This window comes from Canis aureus, chromosome 35 (assembly GCF_053574225.1).
Source record: "Canis aureus isolate CA01 chromosome 35, VMU_Caureus_v.1.0, whole genome shotgun sequence".
NCBI classification, from domain to species: Eukaryota; Metazoa; Chordata; class Mammalia; order Carnivora; family Canidae; genus Canis; species Canis aureus.
In genome coordinates this window covers 23,647,046-23,671,139 of record NC_135645.1, presented here as the reverse complement: position 1 = coordinate 23,671,139, position 24,094 = coordinate 23,647,046, and the positions used below count along the sequence as shown (strand labels likewise).

At 37.2% G+C, this 24,094-nt stretch overlaps 1 protein-coding gene across 2 annotated transcripts in view; it reads right to left on the bottom strand.

Annotated features, from left to right (window-relative positions):
* IMPG2 (interphotoreceptor matrix proteoglycan 2) overlaps window positions 1-24,094 on the bottom strand; it is an 82,054-nt gene that overhangs the window by 11,408 nt on the left and 46,552 nt on the right. For both annotated transcript variants that reach the window (XM_077883693.1, XM_077883692.1), the window contains 4 exons: window positions 20,864-20,949; window positions 6,495-6,798; window positions 4,212-5,500; window positions 3,149-3,368 (listed from right to left, as the gene is read on the bottom strand). In XM_077883693.1, the coding sequence (XP_077739819.1) occupies window positions 3,149-3,368; window positions 4,212-5,500; window positions 6,495-6,798; window positions 20,864-20,949 (1,899 nt within the window). The remainder of the gene's footprint in view (window positions 1-3,148; window positions 3,369-4,211; window positions 5,501-6,494; window positions 6,799-20,863; window positions 20,950-24,094) is intronic.

The following is a 24,094-nucleotide window of genomic DNA, read 5'->3' as shown; positions in this document are numbered from 1 at the left end:
CATTCTCATTTCCAATAGAAGGCCAAGAGAAGGATTGATAGGTCCAGGAAAATAAGAATGAAGGAAATACAAAGAGGGTCTGGAAAGACACCAAGAATACCCAGAGAAATAGGGTAGTTGGCTGGGTCCTGAAGAAAGAACTGGCTAGCAAGTAATGCCTTTGAAAGATTTGCTTTCAGAACACCTGGGTGGCTCAGCAGTTGAGTGTCTGCCTTCAGCTCCGGGCGTGATCCTGGGATCCAGGATCAAGTCCCACATCAGGCTCCCCACAGGGAGCTTCTCCATCTGCCTGTGTCTCTGCTTCTCTCTCTGTCTCTCTGTTTCTCTCATGAATAAATAAATAAATTTTTTTAAAAAATAAAGATTTGCTTTCAAGGATGGTTATGCCTAATAGTAATTATGTTTAAACTACCTGCTATGCCATAACAAAGCCTCTTCCGTCAACAAATAGCTGATACAATCAACTACTTTGTGTTAAAGGTACCCTGGGAAAGTAAAAAATGGGACTGTGATCTATGTTGGGTTAACATAAAGAACCACCACATGTGAGATTAGAAATAGTTCAAGTAACTCAGAGGGGGAGATGATTAAGAAATATTTAAGTTCCCCTATAATTCCTAGAGATATTGAGAGTGAGAGAGCCATGGATGCGGGTTTTACAAAGCACAAGGGAAAGGCCAATTCCAGTTCATTCAAATATTAAAGGAAAAGGTAACCCTATAAACCTTGATGACTTGCCATGCCCTGACATGTGAGTTACACACAAAAATGAAGTAAATGCACTATCTATTGTGCATTTTAAAAGAAGTAGGTTGACTTCTGCAAAAGTTTGATAAATCATAACTGCTTGCATTTGTATGGGTAGTCAAATGGTTTTACATGTCGTTTAATCCTAGCCCCATGAAATACATAGGCCAGGTAATAATACTACCCCCATTTAATATATAAGGTATTAAGCCTCAGAAATAAAATAGCTCATCTAGAATCACACAAATGATAAATGGCTGAGCAGAGGCAAGAAACCAGGCCTTCCAAATTATAATTAATTGCTTCTTCCATTGAGGACCCAACTTAATTCTCTGCATCCAAGTGTTCCAAATAAAAACAATGGTTTATTTCAGCCATTCAGAGTATTTTTTAGTAAACCCTATGTGCAAGACACTGTGCTAGGTTTGGACCAGAAAGTGATTAATAAGATAGTCTCAGTTCTTTTGCATAGCTCAACTGGGGAAAATAGCCACTAAGCAACTATGTGAAAAAAATAAGCATTATTACAAAAGTTATAAACTCTACAGCAGGAAAGAATATTATATTACAATAAAGACTAAAAGGGAAGACCCAATCCAGATTATGGGTGAATCAGTGAAAATCTCAAGGAAGAGACATTTGAACTGAGGCATTATGAGTGAACAGAAATCAGTCAAGAGGAGAGTTTCAGGTAATAGGCACAGTAAGTATATGCAAAGACTTTAACGCAAGAAAAGTTTCTTGAATCTGAGGAAGTAAAAACAAGTGAATTTGACTACAGTATGATGAGCAAAGAAGTTAATTTCACTGGATGATATTGGGGGAAAACAGGCTATTGAACCAGGCAGTCACTGAAGTGTTTTAAGTAGGAAAATAAAATAATCTGATGATGTTTTTATTTTTATTGTTTTAAGATATGATTTGTTTATTCATGGGAGACACAGAGAGAGAGGCAGAGCCACCGGCAGAGGGAGAAGCAGGCTCCCCATTAGGAACTCGATGTGGGACTCATCGAGGACCCTGGGATCACAACCTGAGTCAAAGGCAGATGCTCAACCACTAAGCCACCCAGGCATCCCCATCTGATGATTCATTTAGAAACAACAGTGCTGTCTGGAGAATGGGTAGGGGAGAGGAATGAGAAAGGTAGTAGGGAAACTGGTTCAAATGAGGGGTGATGAATATTTGGCCTAGACTAGCAGCAGTGGAGAAAGAGAAGTACACTGAGTTGAGATATATTTAGAATATTCAGAATCAATGTAAGTTTGGGGACAAAGGAAACAGGTATCAAAATGACTTCCCAGGGCAGCCCCAGTGGCTCAGCGGTTTAGCGCCGCCTTCAGCCCAGAATATGATCTTGGAGACCCGGGATCCAGTCCCGCGTCAGGCTCCCTGCATGGAGCCTGCTTCTCCTTCTGCCTGTGCCTCTGTCTCTGCCTCTCTCTCTCTCTCTCTCTCTCTCTGTCTCTAATAAGTAAACAAATAAACAAACTAACAAATAAATAAAATCTTTAAAAAAAAATGACTTCCCAGGTTTCTGGCTTAAGTAGCTGAGTGGACATGGCTTTCATTTCTCAAGATGGTGAAGCTGACAGAAGGATTACATTTATTTAAAAATTGGGGAGATATGGAAAACAAGAGCTCATTCTTGGATATCTTAAGTTTGATATACATAAGATACATCCAAGTTGAGATCATCAAGTATGTGGTTAGATTTTGGTTCTAAAGCTCAGAAGATAAGTCTGATCTACATATTAACAATGTGGAGAATTACTAACATTTATATAAGACTTACAGTAATAGAAATGGATAAAACAGCTTAGGAAAATAACAGAAGGAAAGGGAGTCCAAAATCATTTGGGCTTGGGCAACCTAAGAGATGCAGCAAAAGTAGGTCTAGTGGATAGTAAAAGAGAGCTAGAGGGGCACCTGGGTGGCTCAGTTGGTTAAACATCCACCAGCAACTCAGGTCATGATCTTAGGGTCCTGGAACAGAGCCCCGAGTCAGGTTCCCTGCTCAGCAGGGAGTCTGCTTCTCCCTCTCCCTCTGGCCTTCCTGCTCCTGTGTGCACTTTCTCTCTCTCTCTCTCTCTCTCTCTCTCTCTCTCTCAAAGGAATAAATAAATCTTTAAAAAAAGAGAGAGTGAGTTAGACAGTATAGGTAGAAAAGGGAATGGGAGGTGAACAAGATAACGTGTGTGAGCAACACTTTTAAAAAGAGAACGAAACTGATACACTATGAAGAGATCATTTCATAATTACCATGATGTGGAGATTTTGCCTGACATAGTACCATTTTTCCTTCAAGTATTCAATTCACCTTGACTCAGTATAGAAGGAAATACCCAAGAATAATCATTGGATTCCCCTAAGAAACAACCATGGTATTCAGTACCATTACCTGATTCCACATCAAGGGAGTATTTATCAATAGCCAAGTTCATGGTCTGGTAGGCAGTGGTGCAGAAGTCTTCCAGAATCATGTAGACAGCATTGTTGACATTAGGAGGGACAGACTTGGCGAACTTCATTCGGCTGTTTACCACAATACTGCCATTTCTAAAGTTCAGAATTTCTAAGTTCTGGAACCCTGAGAGATTTGACTGGAGATAGGGAACCAGCTGCAATACATGAAAAGTAGTCAGTTTATTTACAAGGTTTTGCATTTTGTTCAAAATATACCAACCCAAACCCAAAAAACAAGGATGAGCCCCTCCCCACTTTTCCGAACTATATTTTTACATTATTTAAACTGCTCATCAATAAAAGTATGAATTGTGAATTATTTGAAAGTGAAGGGATTTTCATAGTGATATTTAGGAACCCATGGAACTCGCAGTTTTAGATGCCCAGGAGTTCTCTGTTTCACCAAAGAACCACAAGATGCCCAGAGAGTTATTCTCTCTGTTTCACTAAAGAATCACAACAGTGGGATCCCTGGGTGGCGCAGCGGTTTGGCGCCTGCCTTTGGCCCAGGGCGCGATCCTGGAGACCCGGGATCGAATCCCACATCGGGCTCCCGGTGCATGGAGCCTGCTTCTCCCTCTGCCTGTGTCTCCGCCTCTCTCTCTCTCTCTGTGTGTGACTATCATAAATAAATAAAAAAAAAAACTTAAAAAAAAAAAAAAAAAAAAGAATCACAACAGTGAAGGTATCATAAGTACCTGCAAAATACTGGTCTCATAGCAACATGTGAAAAAAAAAAAACTAAACTTGTTTCAGTCTCATAATTCATGGAATACAATCTTCAGTATCAAAGTTACCACATCACCCTCATGCCATATTGCATTTTCCATTTCTTATATCTTATTGTTTTCCTACCAACCCTAGGCATGACATTATTTGTAAATGAATGTCCACAGCAAACCACACTTCCTTGGCTCAGATCTTATATGTTTAAGGGAAAGAGGGTTAGTTCATACATGATTATTCACTAATGCCCATGTTTCACTTCTAGTGCTTACCAGTTCCAAAAATCTTTGCTCCAGTGCTTTATATTCCAAAGAGTTTTTATTAAACAAATCTTCCGAAAACATCATGTTTGTCACTCTGAGGCTGAAGAAAACCACCAAAGCTCCTGCAGTCTGGGTATGACTCAAGTCACCTCCTTCTGTGGGCTGTGCCACAATAGCCCTCTCTGTGGAGTGAACATTTGTAGACATTTCCACATAACTACCAACCTTGCCATCTTCCTCTGGGATTAGCTCAGGCTGATAGTAATCTGTGCCTATCCGGTCCAGTTCTAATGAAATATCCTGAACACCCATAATTACTTCATCCTCTAGCAGGGTGGAGCTTGTGGTTGGAGACAATTTCGTAGACTGTGTCATGGAAGATTTCAACCAGAGCTTGTCAGTACTCTGTGGTGTACTTGCCAATGTGTCTCTGGACAATTTCCCTAGCAAAGAAGTTCCTGTCCAAACTACATCTGATTCTGGCAATGTGGTCCCCAAATGTTGCATATCTGGCTTCATTACTGAAACCTCTTTGTCAAACCATTCAAGTTTGGATGACTCTGTGGTTTGTTCCATATCCTCCTTTAAAAATGGTAAATTGGGCTCATCAGTAGAAGCGGAGATTACTATAGATGTCAGTAGAAGAGGTGCTTTGGTAACTGAGTAATAATCAACGTCAGGTTCCTCTGATATTTGCTTGGAGAGAATTAGAGATGCAGATTGAGTTGTGGTCTCTGCAAAGATGGGCACAGTAGGTCCACCAGTGAGCTCTTCCTCTGCAAAGTTTGTGGATCTATCAAAAGGCCCATATGTTAAACGGCCAATACTTTGCTCTGTAGAATCTATCTTCTCATCTATAACTAATTTCTCATCTATACCCTCAGTTGGCAAAAGTGGCCCCTGATCTTCAAGCCATGACTTAGATAGTGGTTCAGAACTCTTCTCTAATGAAGTCTCACTCCATGGCCAAGTAATCAGATCTACCTTTTGCCCAGACCCTGAACCTAAACCACTCTCAAATATAAACTCTTTTTCTATGGATGTGTCTGGCATAAAAGTGCTCACTTCTAATTGGCCTTTGACTTTGGTGGCCAAAGAGTCCAAGCCAAAAGGTGTAGTTATTTCTTTAGCAAGAAGATCTAAACTGACAGAGGAGGCTAGATATGGTGAGGATGTCGAAGGTACTCCAGAGTCTTCCACAGATGGTATTGTTTCCTTTGGCACTGGGTGAGTGAATGGACCTGAAGGCAATGGATGAACAGAAAGAAAATCTTCTGACCCTTCAACTTTGATTAATCCTAAAAACAAAGTTTTCCATTAATTAATCTACAGAACTGCCAAAATGTATTCCTAGTTCTCCTAATAATAAAGCCAGCTACTTAATTTTCTCATTAAGTTAGGAAGTACAGTTGCTGATTTTTACTCTGACATTTTAACAAGCAAGAAGATCTCATCATGTTTTTGTGATATGGTACAATAACTTGTGAATATACTATCCTTTCCTGAGGATAACAAAATCTCAATGATTGAACTAATTCATCTTCAAACACTTGGATTTTTTTATTCCATGAAAATAAAGAACTGCAGGTATCCACATTGACAACAAAGACTAAATCTAGTGGAACCTAAAGGAGAAAATTCCTTGGGAAATTTTGTCCTTGAATTCTCATTTCCTAATTATATTTATTGCACATCATCCTCCAGATTCACCCAATATTTAAAATCTTGGACTCATTATATCTTTGTTCAACTTCCTCTTTCACATACGTACTCCATCCATAGGTCACATTGATTTTTCTTTTCCTCCATAACATCTAAATCATTTACTTGATTTTCATTCCTTAATCTCTGTTGTAGCTACCCTAGTTCACTTCTCTCCTTCACAAGCCTAATGCAAGCTAGAATCTCTAAACTTGGCCCCCACAATTAATCCTATTGAGAGCTACTAGAATAATCTTCTTTGTTTGTTTACCACTACAATATTCAAGCAAATAAAGCAGTTCTTTAATAGTAATTTAAATTATATATTCTTTAATAAGATGTTCAAAATATCTATTAATTGATCCCCACCCTAGCCCACCAAGTTCTTTTCTTATTATTTACCTATTTGGAATCTCCATTTCAATCAATTAAATCTGACTGTTCCCTCTCTCACACAGCTTCCCCAAGATATTTACTCCTAATAGACGCTACCATGCTTTTCTGTTAAACCTAGTCTCTTTCTGTCTTCAAAATCCTTGTTATCTGATTCAACAAAGTAAAAAAGCATGAAAAGTAATTAGAATCCCTTACCATCTTCTAATATGTGAGATCCAGAAGTCCTTTCCTTAGAAACCACAGGCAAGCCAATCTGAAGCACTGCTGGGGTGACAGAATGAAGAGTCAAGCTGCTAACGTCTAAAACCTCTGGGGAAGAACTGAGGCCCACCTTCGAGGGAAAGGCTAATTTGGGTGTAGATACTAAATCACCCAAAAGGCTTTCTGACCAGAGTTCCCTGCCAGTGGTTGAGGGAGGACCAGAGCTGAAATCAAGTGGTGAAATACTGCTGGTGGTAGATTCATCTGCTGAGGGCCATTCAGCTTGAAGGGTATTATCCTGGGGGGAAAAAAAGGCTAAATCATATCATAGATAAAAGAAACACATAAAAATGATTTCAAATATCACCTATGTATTCACAATTCAAGATTTTCTAGGGATATAAAGACAATGTAATATTGATGGCAGGGAGGGAGTTGGGGGACATGAGCTCTAGCACCAAAGAGAGCCCTCATCAAACCCCTGTTCAAACCACCGACTAGTTAAAAAAAAACGAGAGAAAAGCCATGTACCTGTTGAATCATATCTGTAAATTGGGAAGAGATGAGATAACATATTTAAAATATTCCAAAGTGACTTTGTGGGAAAAAGTATTTTTTCTCTTGCTTAGATGGTCCCTTATTCTGTCTTACTAGCTTTAATACTCTAATTACAAAATTACTAATATCTGTAATTTGATGTCAAAGAACTAAACACATTGCCCACAGTGGGCAAGAACAATTAGCAATTTTATTAGTCTTTCTAAAGGGTATTTAACTACTTAAGGTTTTTCATTTTGTTAAGAAATGTCACCATATCAAAATGTGGTCTGGCTACCTCAAAAGAATAGCAACATCTATGAAATGGCATCACACTTACAAAATACAATTTTCTCTTTCCAATGACTTCTTACTAATAGTACTAATATTACCTTAAAATTTAACTTCAGGAATAGAAAAGCAGTCAGAAACACAATCCTTGAACATGTTAATTATTTAACCATATGAAGATAAGTCTACAAAAAAAAGTTTAGTGGTGATGCTAATAGGTAAAATGGCCATAGCATTTGGTGGGACCTTATATACTTCAATCTATGCTGAATTACAAGTGATAAAAAATAAGAAGTGCCATATGTATAGAAGAAATTCATAAAATATTTCCTAGGTGAAAACTGATAAAGGAAAATAGAACAATCATTCTTTACCCTAAATAGCATAAAATCACATGGAAGCTTTTTAAAAACACCAATGTCCAAGCCTCATGTCCCAGAGATTCTAAACTAATTGGTTGTGGATAGGATCTAGATACAGTACTTTTAAAACCACCCCCATAAAAAAAAACACCCCCATAGAAGATACAGGCTGATCATGTTCTACCTATAGTATTACAGGCTGGGTTTCTAAAATACTTTAGTTGTTGAATTGTTACATTTCTCATCAGGTAGACTCTTTAAGAAATCTCCTGGGGTTGGGTTCAAGATGTCAGCATAGGAAGACACTGAACACACCTCCTCCTATGGACATAAATCTACAGCTACATATGGAATAACTTCCTCTGAAAAAAAAAATCTAAAAAACTAGATGAACAGCATTTCCACAACAAAGGATAAAAGGGCCCCACTGAGTTTGGTAGGAGAGGCAGAGATATGGTCTCACCAAAATCCCCAACCAAAAAGTTGCAATCCACAATCAGAATGAAATTTTAAAAACACGGAATGTTTCTCTAAGGAGCAAGGAGTTTGTGCTCCACATTAGGCACTCCACCCCTTGGCTACTGCACCTGAAAGACCAGCCCCCAAAACAAAAAACCAACAAGGATTATGTCCAGAACTGCAGGGAATGAAAAACCTGCCCTTAAAGGACTGACTTATAGACTTCCTTGCCCCAGGACCCAGTGCAAAAGTAGTATATATTTGTTTGTTTCAGAGATAGTTTTTAATCTTTTTTTAATTAAAGTATACTTAACACATAAGGTTACATTAGTTTTAGGTGTAAAACATAGTGATTCTACAACTCTATACATTATGCTATGTTCACCACAAGTGTAGCTACCATTTGTCACCACACAATGTGATTAAAATATCATTTTTTTCTCTATGCTGTACCTTTTATCCCCATGACTTATTCGTTCCACAGCTGTAGGAACGAATAGCTGTGGAAGCCTGTACTTCCCACTCTCCTTCTCTCTGACAACCACCCATAGACCTACTATTCTCCTTCCAATAACCACTTATGGGTCTGTTTCTATTTTTGTTGTTGTTGTTCATTTGCGTGTGTGTGTGTGTGTGTGTGTGTGTGTGTGTTTAGATTCTACATAAAGTGAAATCATATGGTGTTTGTCTTTCTCTCTTTGACTTACTTCACTTAGCCTAATACTCTCTATGTCCAACCATGCTGTTGCAAATGGCAAGATTTCATTCTTTTTATGGCTAAATAATATTTCATGGCATATATATATATATATATATATATATATATATATATATATATACACACATCACATCTTCTTTTTCTATTCATCTATCAATAGACACTCAGGTTGCTTCCATATCTTTGCTATTGGAAATAATGCTGCTATAAACATGGGGGTACATATATCTTTTTGAATTAGTGTTTTCATTTTGTGTGAGTAAATATTCAGTAGTGGAATTACTGGATCTTATGGTATTAAAAGGAGAAGTCTGTAAAATGCCTAGACCATATGTGAGGGAGACACACTAATCCTAGAGTAACTGCCAGAAAGGAAGGAACCTGTTAGGGCTTTCTCTAGAACAGAAGCACTGGCAGATACCATTTTTGTAATCTCACTCTACCTTACTAATACTGGTGCTGGTGAGCACCATTTTGACAATCTCCCTCCAACCTGCCAGCACATATGGGGCTTCCATCCCACATCACAGGCACATCACAGCCAGCCAAGCAAGCACCATTCCATACCCTGTACCAAAGCCAAGCCATAGCCAGCCAGGCAAGTGCCACTTTCTCCACCTCCTCACACACACACACTTCTGACAAAAATATATCACAGCCAGGCTGGAGAAGAACCCCATCCACCCAGCCACACCACAGCTCAGCTATACCACAGTCAGAGGGTACACACAGCCCACACAGGAAAAACCCAGGGAGCACCTGGTTCTGGTGGCCAGGGTAGGATTGTGCTTCTGGCCCCCATTGGTCATCCCCTACATAAGACCACTTCTATAAGACTCCTACAAGAGAGGCATCTGTTTCATCTACTACATAGGAACAAATGCAAAGAATCAGATAAAATGAGGAGACAGAGGAATATGTTCCAAATGAAAGAACAAGACAAAACCTCAGAAAAACACCTTAATGAAATGGAGATAAGCAATCTACCTGATTAAGAGTTCAAAATAACGTTATAAAGATGCTTACCAGAGAAGAGTGCACAGAAAGAACTTCAACAAAGAGAAAATATATGAAAGTACCAAACATAATTCACAGAACTGAAAAATACATAATTACACTGAGAAGTACATTACAGGGGTTCAACAGCATATTGGAAGAAGCAGAAAAACAAATCAGCAAGCTAGAAAACAAAGCAATGAACTCACCCACAAAGAGTAGAAAAAAGAAAAAATAATTTTAACAAGTGACAATACCTTAAAGAACCTATGGGACAACATCAAGTGGAATAATATACACATTATAGAGGCCCCAGAAAAAGAAGAGAAAGAAAAAGAAGCAGAAAACTTATCTGAAGAAATAATGACTGAAAAATTCCCTAAAATGGGAAGGAAACAGACATCTAGGTCCAGGAAGTACAGAGATTTATAAAAAAAAGATGAATCCAAAAAGATCAACATCAAGACATACTATAAAGTGTCAAAACATAAAGATAAAGAGAGGCTCCTAAATGCAACATAAGAAAAAAGAACCTATTATATTCATAGGAAACCCTATAAGGATATCAGCAGACTTTTCAGCAGCAACTTTTCAAGCTAGAAGGTAATGGCATGAAATTTTCGAAGCACTTTAAGGAAAGAATACTCACCCACAGTGAGATTATCATTTAGAATCGAGGCAAAAAAAAAAAAAAAAAACTAAGAAAAAAAGGTTCTCCAGATAAGCAAAAGCTACAGGAGTTCATCACCACTAAATGGGCCTTAGAAGAAACATTAAAGAGACTGCTTTTAGCTGAAAAGAAATGATACTGACTAATGACAAGAAAACATGCAAAAGTAAAAATCTCATAGGAAAAGTTAAACATAAAGATAATGGACTGATCACTTATAAAGCTAATATAAAAGACAAAAGTAAAAATTGACTAAAACTACAATAATTAAAGGATACATAAAATAAAAAGATATTAAATGTGACATCAAAAACATAAAACATGGGGGAGATTAAAATGTAGAGTGTTGAAATGTATTCAAATTTAAGTTACTATCAACTTAAAATAGATTGTTTTATATATATTATATATATATAAATACACACACATATACACATATATATATGATGATATATGTAAACCTTATGGTAATCACAAAGCAAATATTTATAGTAAATGCACAAAAGAAAATTAGAAAGGAATCTAAATGTAATACTAAGGAAGGTTATAAAACCAGAAGTGAAGAGACAAAAAGAAGAGACAAACTACAAAAAAAAGCCAGGAAACAATGAGCAAAATGGCAGTAGGTACATATCTATCAATAATTAAATGTAAATGAACTAAATTTTCTAATCAAAAGATATAGAATGGCTGAATGGATTTTTAAAAAAGGGGCTCATCTATATGCAGCCAACAAGAGATTCACTTTGGAAATAAGAACACTCACAGACTAAAAGTGTTAGGGATAGGGACAGAAAAAGATATCCCATGCAAATGAAAACAAAAAGAAAGCTGATACAGCTTTACATTCATCACTCTTTTACTACAATAAAAAAGAAAGAAGGGCATTATATAATGAAGGAGTCACTCTAATAAGAAAACATAACATTTATAAATACATAGGTACTCAACATAGGAAGACCAAAATATATAAAGCAAATATTAACATGCCTAAAAGTAAAAAGTGACAGCAATAAATCAATAATGAGACACTGGCCATAAATGACACATTACACCACATAGACTTAAAATATAAACATATAGAACATTCCATCCAAAAGCACCAGAATACATATTCTTCTCAAATGCACATGGAACATTTTCCAAGGCAGATCACATGTTAGGCCACAAAGCAACTCTTAATAAATTCAAGAAGACTGAAATCATATAAAGCATCGTTTCTGACCACAATGATGTGAAAATAGAAATCAATTACAGGAAGGAAATGGTAAAACACAAAAAATATGGATATTAAACATGCTACTGTAGAGCCAATGGGTCATCAAAGAAATCAAAGGAGAAATAAAAAAATACCTACAGGCAAATGAAAACAAAAATATATTATACAAAAATTTATGAGGTGCAGCAAACGTGGTTATAAAAGGGAAGTTCACAGCAATAGAGGCCTACCTCAAAAAGTAAGAAAAATCTCAAATCAACAATCTAACCACTTTATACCCAAAGAAAACAGAAAAAGAATAATAACAAAAACAACAACAAAACCCCAAAATTAGTAGAAGGAAGGAAATAATGGAAATAAATGAAATGAAGATTAAAAGGACAACAGAAAAGATCATTGAAACTAAGAGCTTTTCTTCAAAAAGATAAACAAAATTGACAAACCTTTAGCTAGACTCACCAAGGAAAAAAGAGAGGGAGAGGGCTCAAATACATAAAACCAGAAATAAAAGCAAAGTTACAATTGATATCACAGAACTACAAAGGATCAGAAGAAACTATTATGAACAAATTGGATAATCTAGAAGAAATGGAGAAATTCCTAACATCAAACAATCTTCCAAGATTAAATCAGGAAGAAACAGAGAATATGAATAGACCAATTACTAGTTAGGAGATTGAATCAAAAGCCTCCGAAGAAAAGACCAGGACCAGATGGTCTCATTGGCAAACTCCACCAAACACTCAAAAAATATTCTGTTGCATTCTTATACACTAATAAGAAACTATCAGAAAAAAATCAAGAAATCTAAATCAAGAAAACAATCATATGCAATTGTATCAAAAAGAATAAAATACCTAGGAATAAATTTAACCAAGGAGGTGAAAGACCTGCATACTGAAAATTATGACACTGATGAAAGAAACTAAAGACACAAATAAATGGAAAGATATTCCATGTTCCTGAATTGAAATAATATTATTAAAACATCCACATGACCTAAAGCAATCTGTACAGATTCAATGTAATCCTTATCAAAATTACAATGGCATTTTTTCACAAAACTGGGAAAACTAATTCTAAAATTTGTATGGAACCACGAAAGACCCCAAATAGGCAAAGCAATCTTGAAGAAGAACAAAGCCAGAGATATCACGCTCCCTGAGTTTAATCTATACTAAAAAGTTAATCAAAACAGTATAGTACTGGCATAAAAACAGACACACGGATCAATGGAAGAGAGAATCCAATCAAAATGACTTGAACTGTAAGGCCAGAAACTATAAAATGCCTAGAAGAAAAAACATAGTCAGTAAGCTCCTTGACATTGGTCTTAGCGATAATTTTTTGGATCTCGCTCCAAAGGCAGGAGCAACAAAAATAAACAAATGACACTATGTCCCACTAAAAAGCTTCTTTACACTGAAAGATGCCATCAACAAATGAAAAGGTAATTAACTGAGTGGGAGAAGATGCTTGCAAATAATATATTCAATAATGGGTTAATACCCAAAACATATTAAATACTCATACAACTCAGTAACAAAGACAATCTGGTTTAAAAAATGGACACAGACTGCTTTTTCCCATCTTCCAAGTTGGTAGGTGAAAAAGCTGAAAAGCCAGATACTAGAGAGAAGAAATGTGAAACCAGGAAGGCTGATGCTGGTGGAAAGGTTAAAAAGGGCAACCTAAAGACTGAAACACCAAAGAAGGGGACCTCCCACTGCAACCATAACCTTGTTCTACTCAGAGGAATTCCACATCGGGCTCCCTGCGAGAAGCCTGCTTCTCCCTATGACAGACCAATATCTCTGATTAATGTAATGCAAAAATTGCCAACAAAATATTAGCAAACTGAATTCAGAGCAAATTAGAAGAATCATATGCCAGGGTCAGGAGAGGACTTATCCCTGGGATACAAGGATGAGTCAACATATACAAATCAATAAATGTGATATACCACATTAATAAAATAAAGAATAAAAAATCATCTTCAAAGATACAGGAAGTATCTGACAAAATTCAGCATTCTTTCATGATAAAAACCCTCAATAAATTGGGTACAGAAGGAACATATCTCAACATAATAAAGGCCACATATGACAAACCCACAGCAAATATCATACTCAATTGTGAAAGGCTGAAGCTTTCCTGCTAAGATGAGGAACAAGACAAGGGTTCTCACTCCCATCATCTTATTCAGTATAATATTAAAAGTCCCAGTCAAGGCAATTAGGCAAGAGGACTAAATAAAAGGCATTCAAATCAGAAAGGAAGAGGTAAAATGGTCTGTTTAAGATGGCATGATCCTACATATATAATATCCTAAAGAAATAAAAAAACTGTTAGAATGGGGGCATCTGGTTGGCTCAGCTGGTTAAGGGTCTAACTCTTGATTTCAACTCAGGTCATGATCTCAGGGTCATGAGACTGAGCCCTGCATCAGGCTTTGCCCTCAGTGGGGAGTCTGCTTGAAATCCTGTCCCTCTCCGGCTGCCCTTTCCCCCACTCACATCCTCTAAAATAAATAATCTTTTTAAAAAACTGTTAGAACAAATCAATGAATTAAGTAAAGTTATAGGATACAATAGGATCAATATACAGATATCGACTACATTCCTGTACATTAAAAACAAGCTATTGGAAAAAGAAAAATAATTCCTTTTATAATAGCATCTAAAACAGTTAACAGCCTTAGAAATCAATATAACCAAGTAGGTGACAGATCCATGTAGTGAAAACAATAAGACTTTGGTGAAAGACTAAAGATGACACACATAAATGGAAGCATATTCTGTATTCACAGATTGGAAAAATTAATACTGTTAAAAAGTCCATACTAGCCAAAGACATCTTCAGATTCAATGTAATCCCTATTAAAATTCCAGTAGCATTTTAGAAAGAGAAGAAACGATCCTAAAATTCATAAAGAACTACAAAAGACCCTGAATATCTAAAGCAATCCTGAGGGACGCCTAGGTGGCTCAGTGGTTGAGCGTCTGCCTTTGGCCCAGGGCATGATCCTGGAGTCCTGGGATTGAGTCCCACATCAGGCTCCCTGCAGGGAGTCTGCTTCTACTCTCTCTGCCTGTGTCTCCGCCTTTCTCTCTGGGTCTCTCATGAATAAATAATAAAAATAAATAAAATCTTTAAAAAAATTTTTTAAAAATAAAAATAAAGCAATCCTGAGAAAAGAAGAAAACCATACGCTACTACACTTCTTGATTTTAAACTACAATATGAAGCAACTACATTACAAAGCAATATAGTAATTTCATTTTAGTAATCAAAACAGTAACACACTGGCATAAAAACAGACACATGGAAATAAGTCAATTGGAGAAGGACAAATATTATATGGTCTCATTCATTTGGGGAATATAAAAATTAGTGAAAGGGAATAAAGGGGAAAGGAGTGAAAATATCAGTGAGGGTGACAAAACATGAGAGACACCTAACTCTGGGAAATGAACAAGGGGTAGTGGAAGGGGAGGTGGGCAGGGGGTTGGGGTGACTGGATGATGGGCACTGAGGGGGGCACTTGACGGGATGAACACTGGGTGTTCTGCTATATGTTGGCAAATTGAACTCCAATAAAAGAAAAATTAAAAAAAAAACAGACACATGGACCAAAGAGAGAGAATTTCTCAGAAATAAATCCAAAGATACACAGTCAACTGATATTACAAGGGAGCTGAGAAAATACCCAGTGGGGAAAGGATAGTCTCCTCAATAAATGGAGTTGGGAAAACTGGATAATCATATGCAAAAGAATGAAAGTGGACCCCTGACGCCACTCACAAAAATTAATTAAAAATGGATTAAAAAATTAAAAAAAAATGGATTAAAGACTTAAAAATAAGACCTTAAACTGTAAAACTCATAGAAGAAAAATATCCTTGACATTAGTCTTGTCAATGATTTTTGGATATGACATCAAAAGCAAAGGCAAGAAGCAAAAATTAATAAATTGGATTATATCTCACACACACACACACACACACACAAACGGAATGCTTTTCAGCCATGAGAAAGAAATCTTGCTGTTTATGACAACATGGATGGATCTTGAGGACATTATGCTAAGTGATACGAACTAGACAAAAACACAAATACTGCCTGATACCACTTATATGTGAAGTCTAAAAAAGCTGAATTTTTATAAATAGAGACAAGAATGATTATTTCCAGGGGTGGGGGGTTGGGGGAAATGAGGAGATGTTGGCCACAGGGTAAAAATCTCCAGTTATAAGATTAGTAAGTTCTGGGGATCTAATGTCAAACATATAATGTCAAACTATAATGTACAATGCTGTATTACATACTGAAAACACCTTTTTTTTTCCTTTTCATTTTTTAAATTTATTTATTCATGAGAGACACAGAGAGAGAGAGAGAGAGGCAGAGACACAGGCAGAGGGAGAAGCAGGCTCCATGCAGGGAGTCTGACATGGGACTCGATCCTGGGTTTTCAGGATCATGTCCTGGGCTGAAGGCGGTGCTAAACCGCCGAGCCACCCAGGCTGCCCCATACTTGAAAACTCCTAAGAGAGTAGATCTTAAATGTTTTCACCACAAAAAAAAAAAAAAAAAAAAGTACTTATGTGAGGTGATGAAAGTGTTACCTAACCCTACCATGGTAATTATTTCCTACCATGTAAGTGTATTAAATCATCATGTATGACTTAAAACTTACATAATGTTATATATCAATCATATCTCAGTGAACCTGGGAAGAAAAAAAGGAATGATCAGATGGAGAGAGTAAGAGTTCAATTCCAGATAAATGAAAAGTCAACAAATTGAAGTACAGAGGGTGAAAGGAAAACAAATTAAATAAAAATACTAGCTTAGGTGCTTAAAAGCTGAGGTGCTTAAAAGACTTTCCTTTGGTTTCTAAATCTTATGTTAGGAAAGAAGGTATAATATTGTAATTCATTAAAAATATGTATCTGGTCTTAGGATCCACAGCTCGTGGCTCACAGATCCCAAAACCCTTGGAATTCCTAAGTGTTGAGAGTTATTATAGTATGTTTTGTCATGTTAATGGGATAACTTTTAGAGGGCACCTATGGATTGGGACTTGTTGCCCATGAAGCCAACCATGTGATTAAGGGTGGAACTTTCTGTCCTATCCCATGGACTTCAGGGAGGGGGGAGGGGCTAGAGGTTGAATCAGTTACTAATAGCTGACGATGTAATCAATCACACTTATGTAATGAAGCCTCCATAAAACCCCAAAAGGATAGAGTCCAGAGAGCTTCTGGGTTAGTGAGCACCTGGATATTTGAGGAGAGTGGCATATCTGGCAAGAGCTTGGCTCTGTGCCCCTTCCCACATACCTTGCCCTATGCATCTCTTCCATCAGGCTATTCCTGGGTTGTATCCTTTTATAATAAATCAGTAATCTAGTAAGGAAAATGTTTCTCTGAGTTCTGTGAGCCATTCTAGCAAATCAACCAAACTTGAGGAAGAGGTCATGGGAACCTGTGATTTATAGCTTGTAGGTCAGAAGTACAGGTAGCAACCGAGGCTTGCAATATCTGATGTCTGAAGTGGAAGTAGGGGGGCAGTCTTGTAGAACTGAGCCCTTAACCTGTGGAATCTGATGCTATCTCTCTGGGTAGATAGTGTCAGAATTGAGTTGAATCCTTGAACACCCAGCTGATGTCTGGAGAATTATGTAGTGCTGTGTGGGAACACTCACCCTCCCTTCACATATTGGAAACTGAGTCTCAGTACCATTTTAGGGGGGTTAGTGTGTACATATGCGTGAACAAAACAGAAGTATCAAATTTTAGAATAGGATTCTTGAATCATGTGGTCTAACCTTGTCGATTAAATATAAGAAACTGCATCTCATAGAAGTGAAATGCCCACAAAGAAAATAGAGGGAAAAAATCAGAACTCTACTCCCGAGTTTCTAGAGTTCTTAGTCCCCGTGCTTTGCCCATAATACTAGGCTGTTCATTGAGAGATATGTATAAGTATCTATAACCAGATGGCAAAAGGATTCCCAGAGGAGAAACTAGAACCAACAGCCTCAGCAGTCCATTCTCATTCAGATTAACCTATGTCCACAGGTCGGTAAGGCCCAGGTAAACAGAGCAAAGAGAGAAAGGAAACCCTATTTTCTAATATGCTAGGTTGAATATGGAGGTTGTTTGTATAGTCAGAAAACTTTCTTCCTTTCCTATTTCTTTTTCAGTATTTAAAACCACACGTACACTCAAGGAGAAGCAAGAAGGCCATTTGCTCAATGCCCTATTTGTTCCTTAAAAAAGTAGTTAGAATGAAGACAATCATACTATACCAAGGAATTTACTTTTATTCCTCTTAATTATCTAAAATCACTTCTAGAGATGTGTTAAAGGCACATATTCATCCAGTTGAGTCAGGCATATTTATATCCTTGCAAATTCTACATGTGAAATTTTTCAGAATTCTAAGTGAAATGGCCTAAGCTCTTTAACCCATGCTGAAAAAACTGAATTTTACTACACAGAACCTACGACCTGACACACATCAGGAAAACAGCTTAATCCTTAATGAAAAGGAAATCCTCAAACAATATACACAATTTCAGTATATCTATGAATGCCCTTTCATTCAATAAAAAATTGAAACAATACATAATATCTCTGATAAAATACAAGCCACAAATAAGCCAAATAAACAGTGAAAGTAAACAACTTGACTTTTTAAAAAAGATTTTATTTATTTATTTTGAGAGAGAGACAACATGAGCAGAGGGAGGAACGAAGGCAGAGGGAGAGAGAGAGAATATCAAGCAGACTCCATGCTGAGTGTGAGCCCAAGGTAAGGTTCAATCTCACGACCTGAGATCATCAACTGAGCAGAAATCAAGAGTCGGATGCTTAACTGCCTGAGCCACCCATGCACCCTACAACTTGACTTTTTAAATAAGGATGACCATCTCTTCCAAATACGTGCCCCCTAAAAAATGGTATTCTTACATTGTAAAAGGTATACCTATATGTGCCAGCAATAGCACTTCATTTATTTTTATAGGAATAGATGTTCCCATAGTAACAAATTCAACTCAAAAATTCTTCTTTTAGTTCAATGTAGTATATTAACTTATCCTGGCCAAGTTTCACTTCTGTGAATGCCAACTGAAAAGCTTGCTAGTGCTATAGAAAGCATACTGTGCAACATGTGATTTTCCAAGTTAGGATGCCAAAAAGTGTCAAATTCAATATCTTAAAATTCCTACCTCTAAAATAATTCCTAAAAATCAATCTATTAAAAAATTATTCTCATTTCTATAAAAGAACAAAATCATGTTAACAGCTTGCCCCCTCCAAAAAAGAAAAACCAGTAACTACACACTTCTAGCTAATCATTCTTTTTTTCATGCCTTATTATTATCCATTAACATTCCACTGTCTCCTCAAATTGTTATGGCCCCACAATTACCACTATTCAAAAAATGGAGAGATTGCCTTTAATGCAAATAGAACCACATTATAGGCACCATGTGAGCCCAGTTTAGTCAGTACTTGTCATCAGTAAAGGAGCAGTCGCTTTCCAAACCCAAACTAAATACCAGATCTTCCCAGTTTTCAAAAGAAGTTAGAAATCTGCATTTTCCTGCAAAAATACCTGATTGTTAAATGTTGGCTTCTTTAAAAATTTGGTCCCAAAGCACATCCAGCTGGCTGGTCTCCAGCTTACAACCTCCAGCTCATATTGAAATTCCTATCTTTACAACAGCATTCTAAATCTCATCATCACAGTTCTGTGGTTAGAGAAGCTTGAGATGAATATGATTAGAAGGAATGACTAGTGGTGCCATGTTCACAGTGAATCACCATCCTCTGCCACTGCATCCTGAATGGACTTCTATGATAGCACAGAAGTCCTATTTGTGTAGAAGTCTGTCTACCAGACTGGAAACTTCTTGAGAGCAAGCCCACATCTTTATTCATCTCGGCTTCCCCAGCACTTGGCACATGAAAAGTACTAAATAAATATACTTGAATGAATGAATAAGTGAATGAATAAACACCAAATAATGTAATCTGTATTATGAATCCTCCCTAATCTTTTTTCTCCAATATGGAACTCAATGAAAAGAGTACTTCCAGTGACACCACATTTCAAAACTGAGCTGCTCTACAACAGAATACGAGAAATGACTGCATATATTAATGGCTAAGTGATTTGGGGGCAGATTTTGTATATGTTCATTGCAGGATTAAAATCAAGAAACAAGTATTTCAAAAAGCTTCTATGAGCCAGAAAAGTCTCAAGAGAGTAAGAGTAGGGAATTAGAAGGGAGTCCCACTATTCTATGAGATAACAAAAGATTCATGGATGCTTTATAACCAGGTAGTCTCTGCAGGTGTGTGTTGTGATTGTAGGTGTCCATGCTGTTGTTTCAACTACACTCAAGGTAGCCACTTTCTTTTCTACTAGATGCCTCTTAGTAGGTGAAATGGCAAGTGGGGGTTTGGAAGGAATAAAGGAACACCCAGCGGAGTTGAGTGGTAAGAACAAAAAGGAACATTCATTTCACGATGTTTCTGTGTGAATGGAAATGTTTTCAGCACAGATTAAAAGGAGGCCTGATTTTGAGTCTCTGTCATTTGTCAGACAGCTGCTACTTTTATTCTTCTCTCTCTCTCCCATACACAAGCTATTCTATATGCTTTGGAGTCTAACAATTTTCTTCAATACAATCCTTGGAATGCAAATCTATCCTCTGTACCTATGTATATCAATGTACAGTCTTGGCTATAAAAACTACTTCTGAGTAACTTTTAGAGGACAACTCATTGGACACTTAGGGCTTAATTATTACCAAACAAGTATAAACCATAAATAAGTTTTATACCACATGTAGAGCTTGGCAATTAACTGCTGCAGACTTCATTTAACCACTGCAGAAGGCTTAAATTTTCTGAACCAATACCTGGGACTCTGGAGCTGACAACTGTGAATGATGTTCCAAGGATGATGTAAGAAAATATTTGAAACAGGAACAGCTTAGGAAATTCATGCTGCCAAAGTAAGCAGGTGAGTGTATAAAGAAAAGAAGTTTGAGGGCCTGATTCTAGGCATATAACATAGAAACATACTTACCAGAATGGATGGTGGGGTTGATTGAAGACTTGAACTTTGGGTGTTCCAAACTTGGTCTTCAGTTTCAGGAAGTAAAACTCCTCTCACTGAAGAAAGAACAATATTAAGGAACATATTTTGTTGAGATACTACTGTATTTGAGTTTCAGGGACAACTAAAAACCAAGTTGTTCCTTTTTCTGGTTTAGATCTTGGCACAACAGATACGGGAGACTTGCTTAGAAAATGTTTATTACTTTTCCATTATTTTACCTATATTGAGATAGGGAAACTAAAGGACTCCACAAAATCTGCTTTTTGCTCTTTTTCCTGCTTCTATTCTCCCTAGGATCTGCATCCTCACTTTATACATGCCTCATAGAACAAATAGTGTATGTCCTCCTTGTAAGGACAAGAAGTTATGATGTTTTTAGAGCCTTCCAGCACAATAGATAACATCTAAGGAAGGACTATGGGAGAATGACTCGACAAGGCCATCATATGTGTATTCCAGACCATGGGCACTAGACATCTCAATGCCAAGACGCCCTGGCTCCAAGGAATAAGTGGCTTGTGGAGGACACCTGGACCCTTGTCCTTGTTCCAGTTGGTTCCCAGATGCCTGAGAGAACATGTACACCCTACCACAATCTTCACTGAAAACCCCAGCAAAGACAAGACCCCAGCAAAGCAAAGAACAAGACTCTCCTTTTCCAGAGTCTCCCAGATACTCTGTCTGGTAACTGCTCTCTCCATATATATCTTCAATAAACTTTGCTCTCACTTCCTGCCGGCTTATATTTGATTTCTAGCCTGTGTGTGTCGCCAAGGACCCTCTTTGACTGGTCCTGTGAGACCCTCTCTGGGTCCTGCATCAATATTAACACAATCTATCTCATTTATAAGATTCCAACATAAAATATTCTCATTATTACACTTAAAATATTCCTGTTATTTCTTTTTCTTCTTTCAAGCATTGTTTACTCTTTTCAAGATTCCTGTGAAGCAGATGTTTTTAATTTTATTTTCATTTTAATAAGGAAGTTAAACTGAAATCTCAACTTATTTGATTGCTAAGAATGGAGAAGATTATGAAAAATTACTTCTTTTCTGAAAGAAAAGTATCCTTGAAAAATGGGCTAGGACACCAGAGAGTTTATCACTATTACCAACATTGAAGAGCAAAAAAAGGTAAGACAGTAGATTATAAAACTTAATTCAGCAAAGGCTTCCTGAATCCTTGCTTAGTTATTACAGACTTTGATAAAGTTGAGACTATAACATAAAGCCAAGTTTTTCCTGTGTAAGTATTCCCTATGTCAGAGAGATAAATACAAATTATAAAATGATGTGAGGGATATATATACAATGTATGGGATACAAAGAAGAAATTTATTTTGCCTGAAGGGGAGAGGGAATCTATAAAAGCTAAAGAAAAAAAAAGGATTTGGTCTGGTATATCCACCTAATATAGAAGCAGAATCTCTTTTTATTCATCTGTTACCACTGGCCTGACATAAAGAGGCCAATGAGAAGCCAAAAACCCTCTTTAAGTATTTCCCAAAACTCTCTTTCAGTTGTATATACCATGATCTTGTCTTCTATGGAAAATTAGCACCTGGAAAGGATGATACATCTTTAAGAAATGACCAGGTCTCGAAAACTGAAGTCTTTCAGCATTCTAAGTAGGCAGGACAATAGAAATAGGTTTTAGAGACAAAAGTTCTGTGCAATTGAAACATACATCTAATGAAAGATAAAGCACCTGAATTAGTTTCTCCTGTATATTCTAAAGTTTTTGTTAAATTTACTTAGAAATTCTCAGTTGTTAAACTCCTTTTTAGGACACCTTCTAAGAGGTAGCTCTACTATAAGGCTCTACATAAAAGGAAGACCTTCCTATGCTATATGTGGATTTAGTTTCCTAAACAATCTCACTTTGCCTGTTGCATACCGTAGCCTCCAGGTCATTCTCCCACTACCCTCGTTACTTGGTGTCTATACCTTATGCTCAGTTTAGGTTCCCAGCTCCTTCAGGTCATGACCTCCTAGCTTATATGTTTTTCTCTGATCCCAATATCCAGATTCCTGGGACTTTCTGACTATTTGCTGTCCCCTTAGGTAGCTCCCAGCTAGTCTAAGCTAGCCTTGCCAAAAGGACTCCAACAACTTCAGATTGTAACAAGCCCCTTCTCTTTTCACTATTTTATCTGGCTCAGGTTTTCTAACAAGATACAACGATGAAAAAGTACACCCAGGATACCTGCACTGCTCTAAAATACAAAGGTTCCCCGGTGTTTTAGAACCGATAGCCTAATAGCACTATCATCCATGAAGAAAGAGTTTCTCCACTTTAGAAGAACCTGGGTGGTGCAGTTGGTTAAGCTTCCAACTCTAAGCTTCAGCTCAGGCCGTGATCTCAGGATGGTGAGATGAAGCCCCACACTCAGCAGGAGGTCTGCTTCAGATTCTCTTTTTCTTCTCTCCCTCTGCCCTTCCCCCTGCTTATGCTCTCTCTCTCTCTCTCTAAAATAAATAAATTAATTAAAAAACAAAATAGTTTCTCCACTATATAAGCCATCTGAAGTCAGGCCACTTTGTGGTCCTGTCTTAGCACACTGTCATTTTAAGGAAACATCAGTTTAGTAGCCAAAATAACTGAAAAGCGATTTAAAGTTTTAGTTCAGCCCTCAAAAAATATCTTCTATAGGAAGTAAATGTATTTTATACATAGTAAAATTTTGTTAAAGTTTTTTTCTGTCTTTTCTCTCTCTCTCTCTTTCTCTCTCTCTCATATTTGTATTTATTTACACACACACATATACACACAGAGGCCAAGGGGATAGCTGTCTGAAAAGATACAAACTCTTTTCTCTTAAGAAAATGTGGGAAATGAAGAGGCTATAAAAATGCATCATTGTTAGTATTGCCTCTCATTCATTAATTTTCCTGGTTTGGCAGCTGGTATTACTCCCATGCAATCATTTCAGTAAAATTTTAAAAGCTAAACTACCCATGAGTGAAGAAATCATAAAGAAGTAAAGATGAAGTAGTAAGTAATTTAACAGGATACCATGTCCCTGATGAGTTAAACGGTTGCAACACTAGTAAACAGATTTTTTTTTAAAGATTTTATTTATTTATTCATGAGAGACACAGGCAGAGGGAGAAGCAGGCTCCACGCAGGGAGCCCGATGCGGGACTTGATCCCGAGTCTCCAGGATCACACCCTGGGCCGGAGGTAGATGCTCAA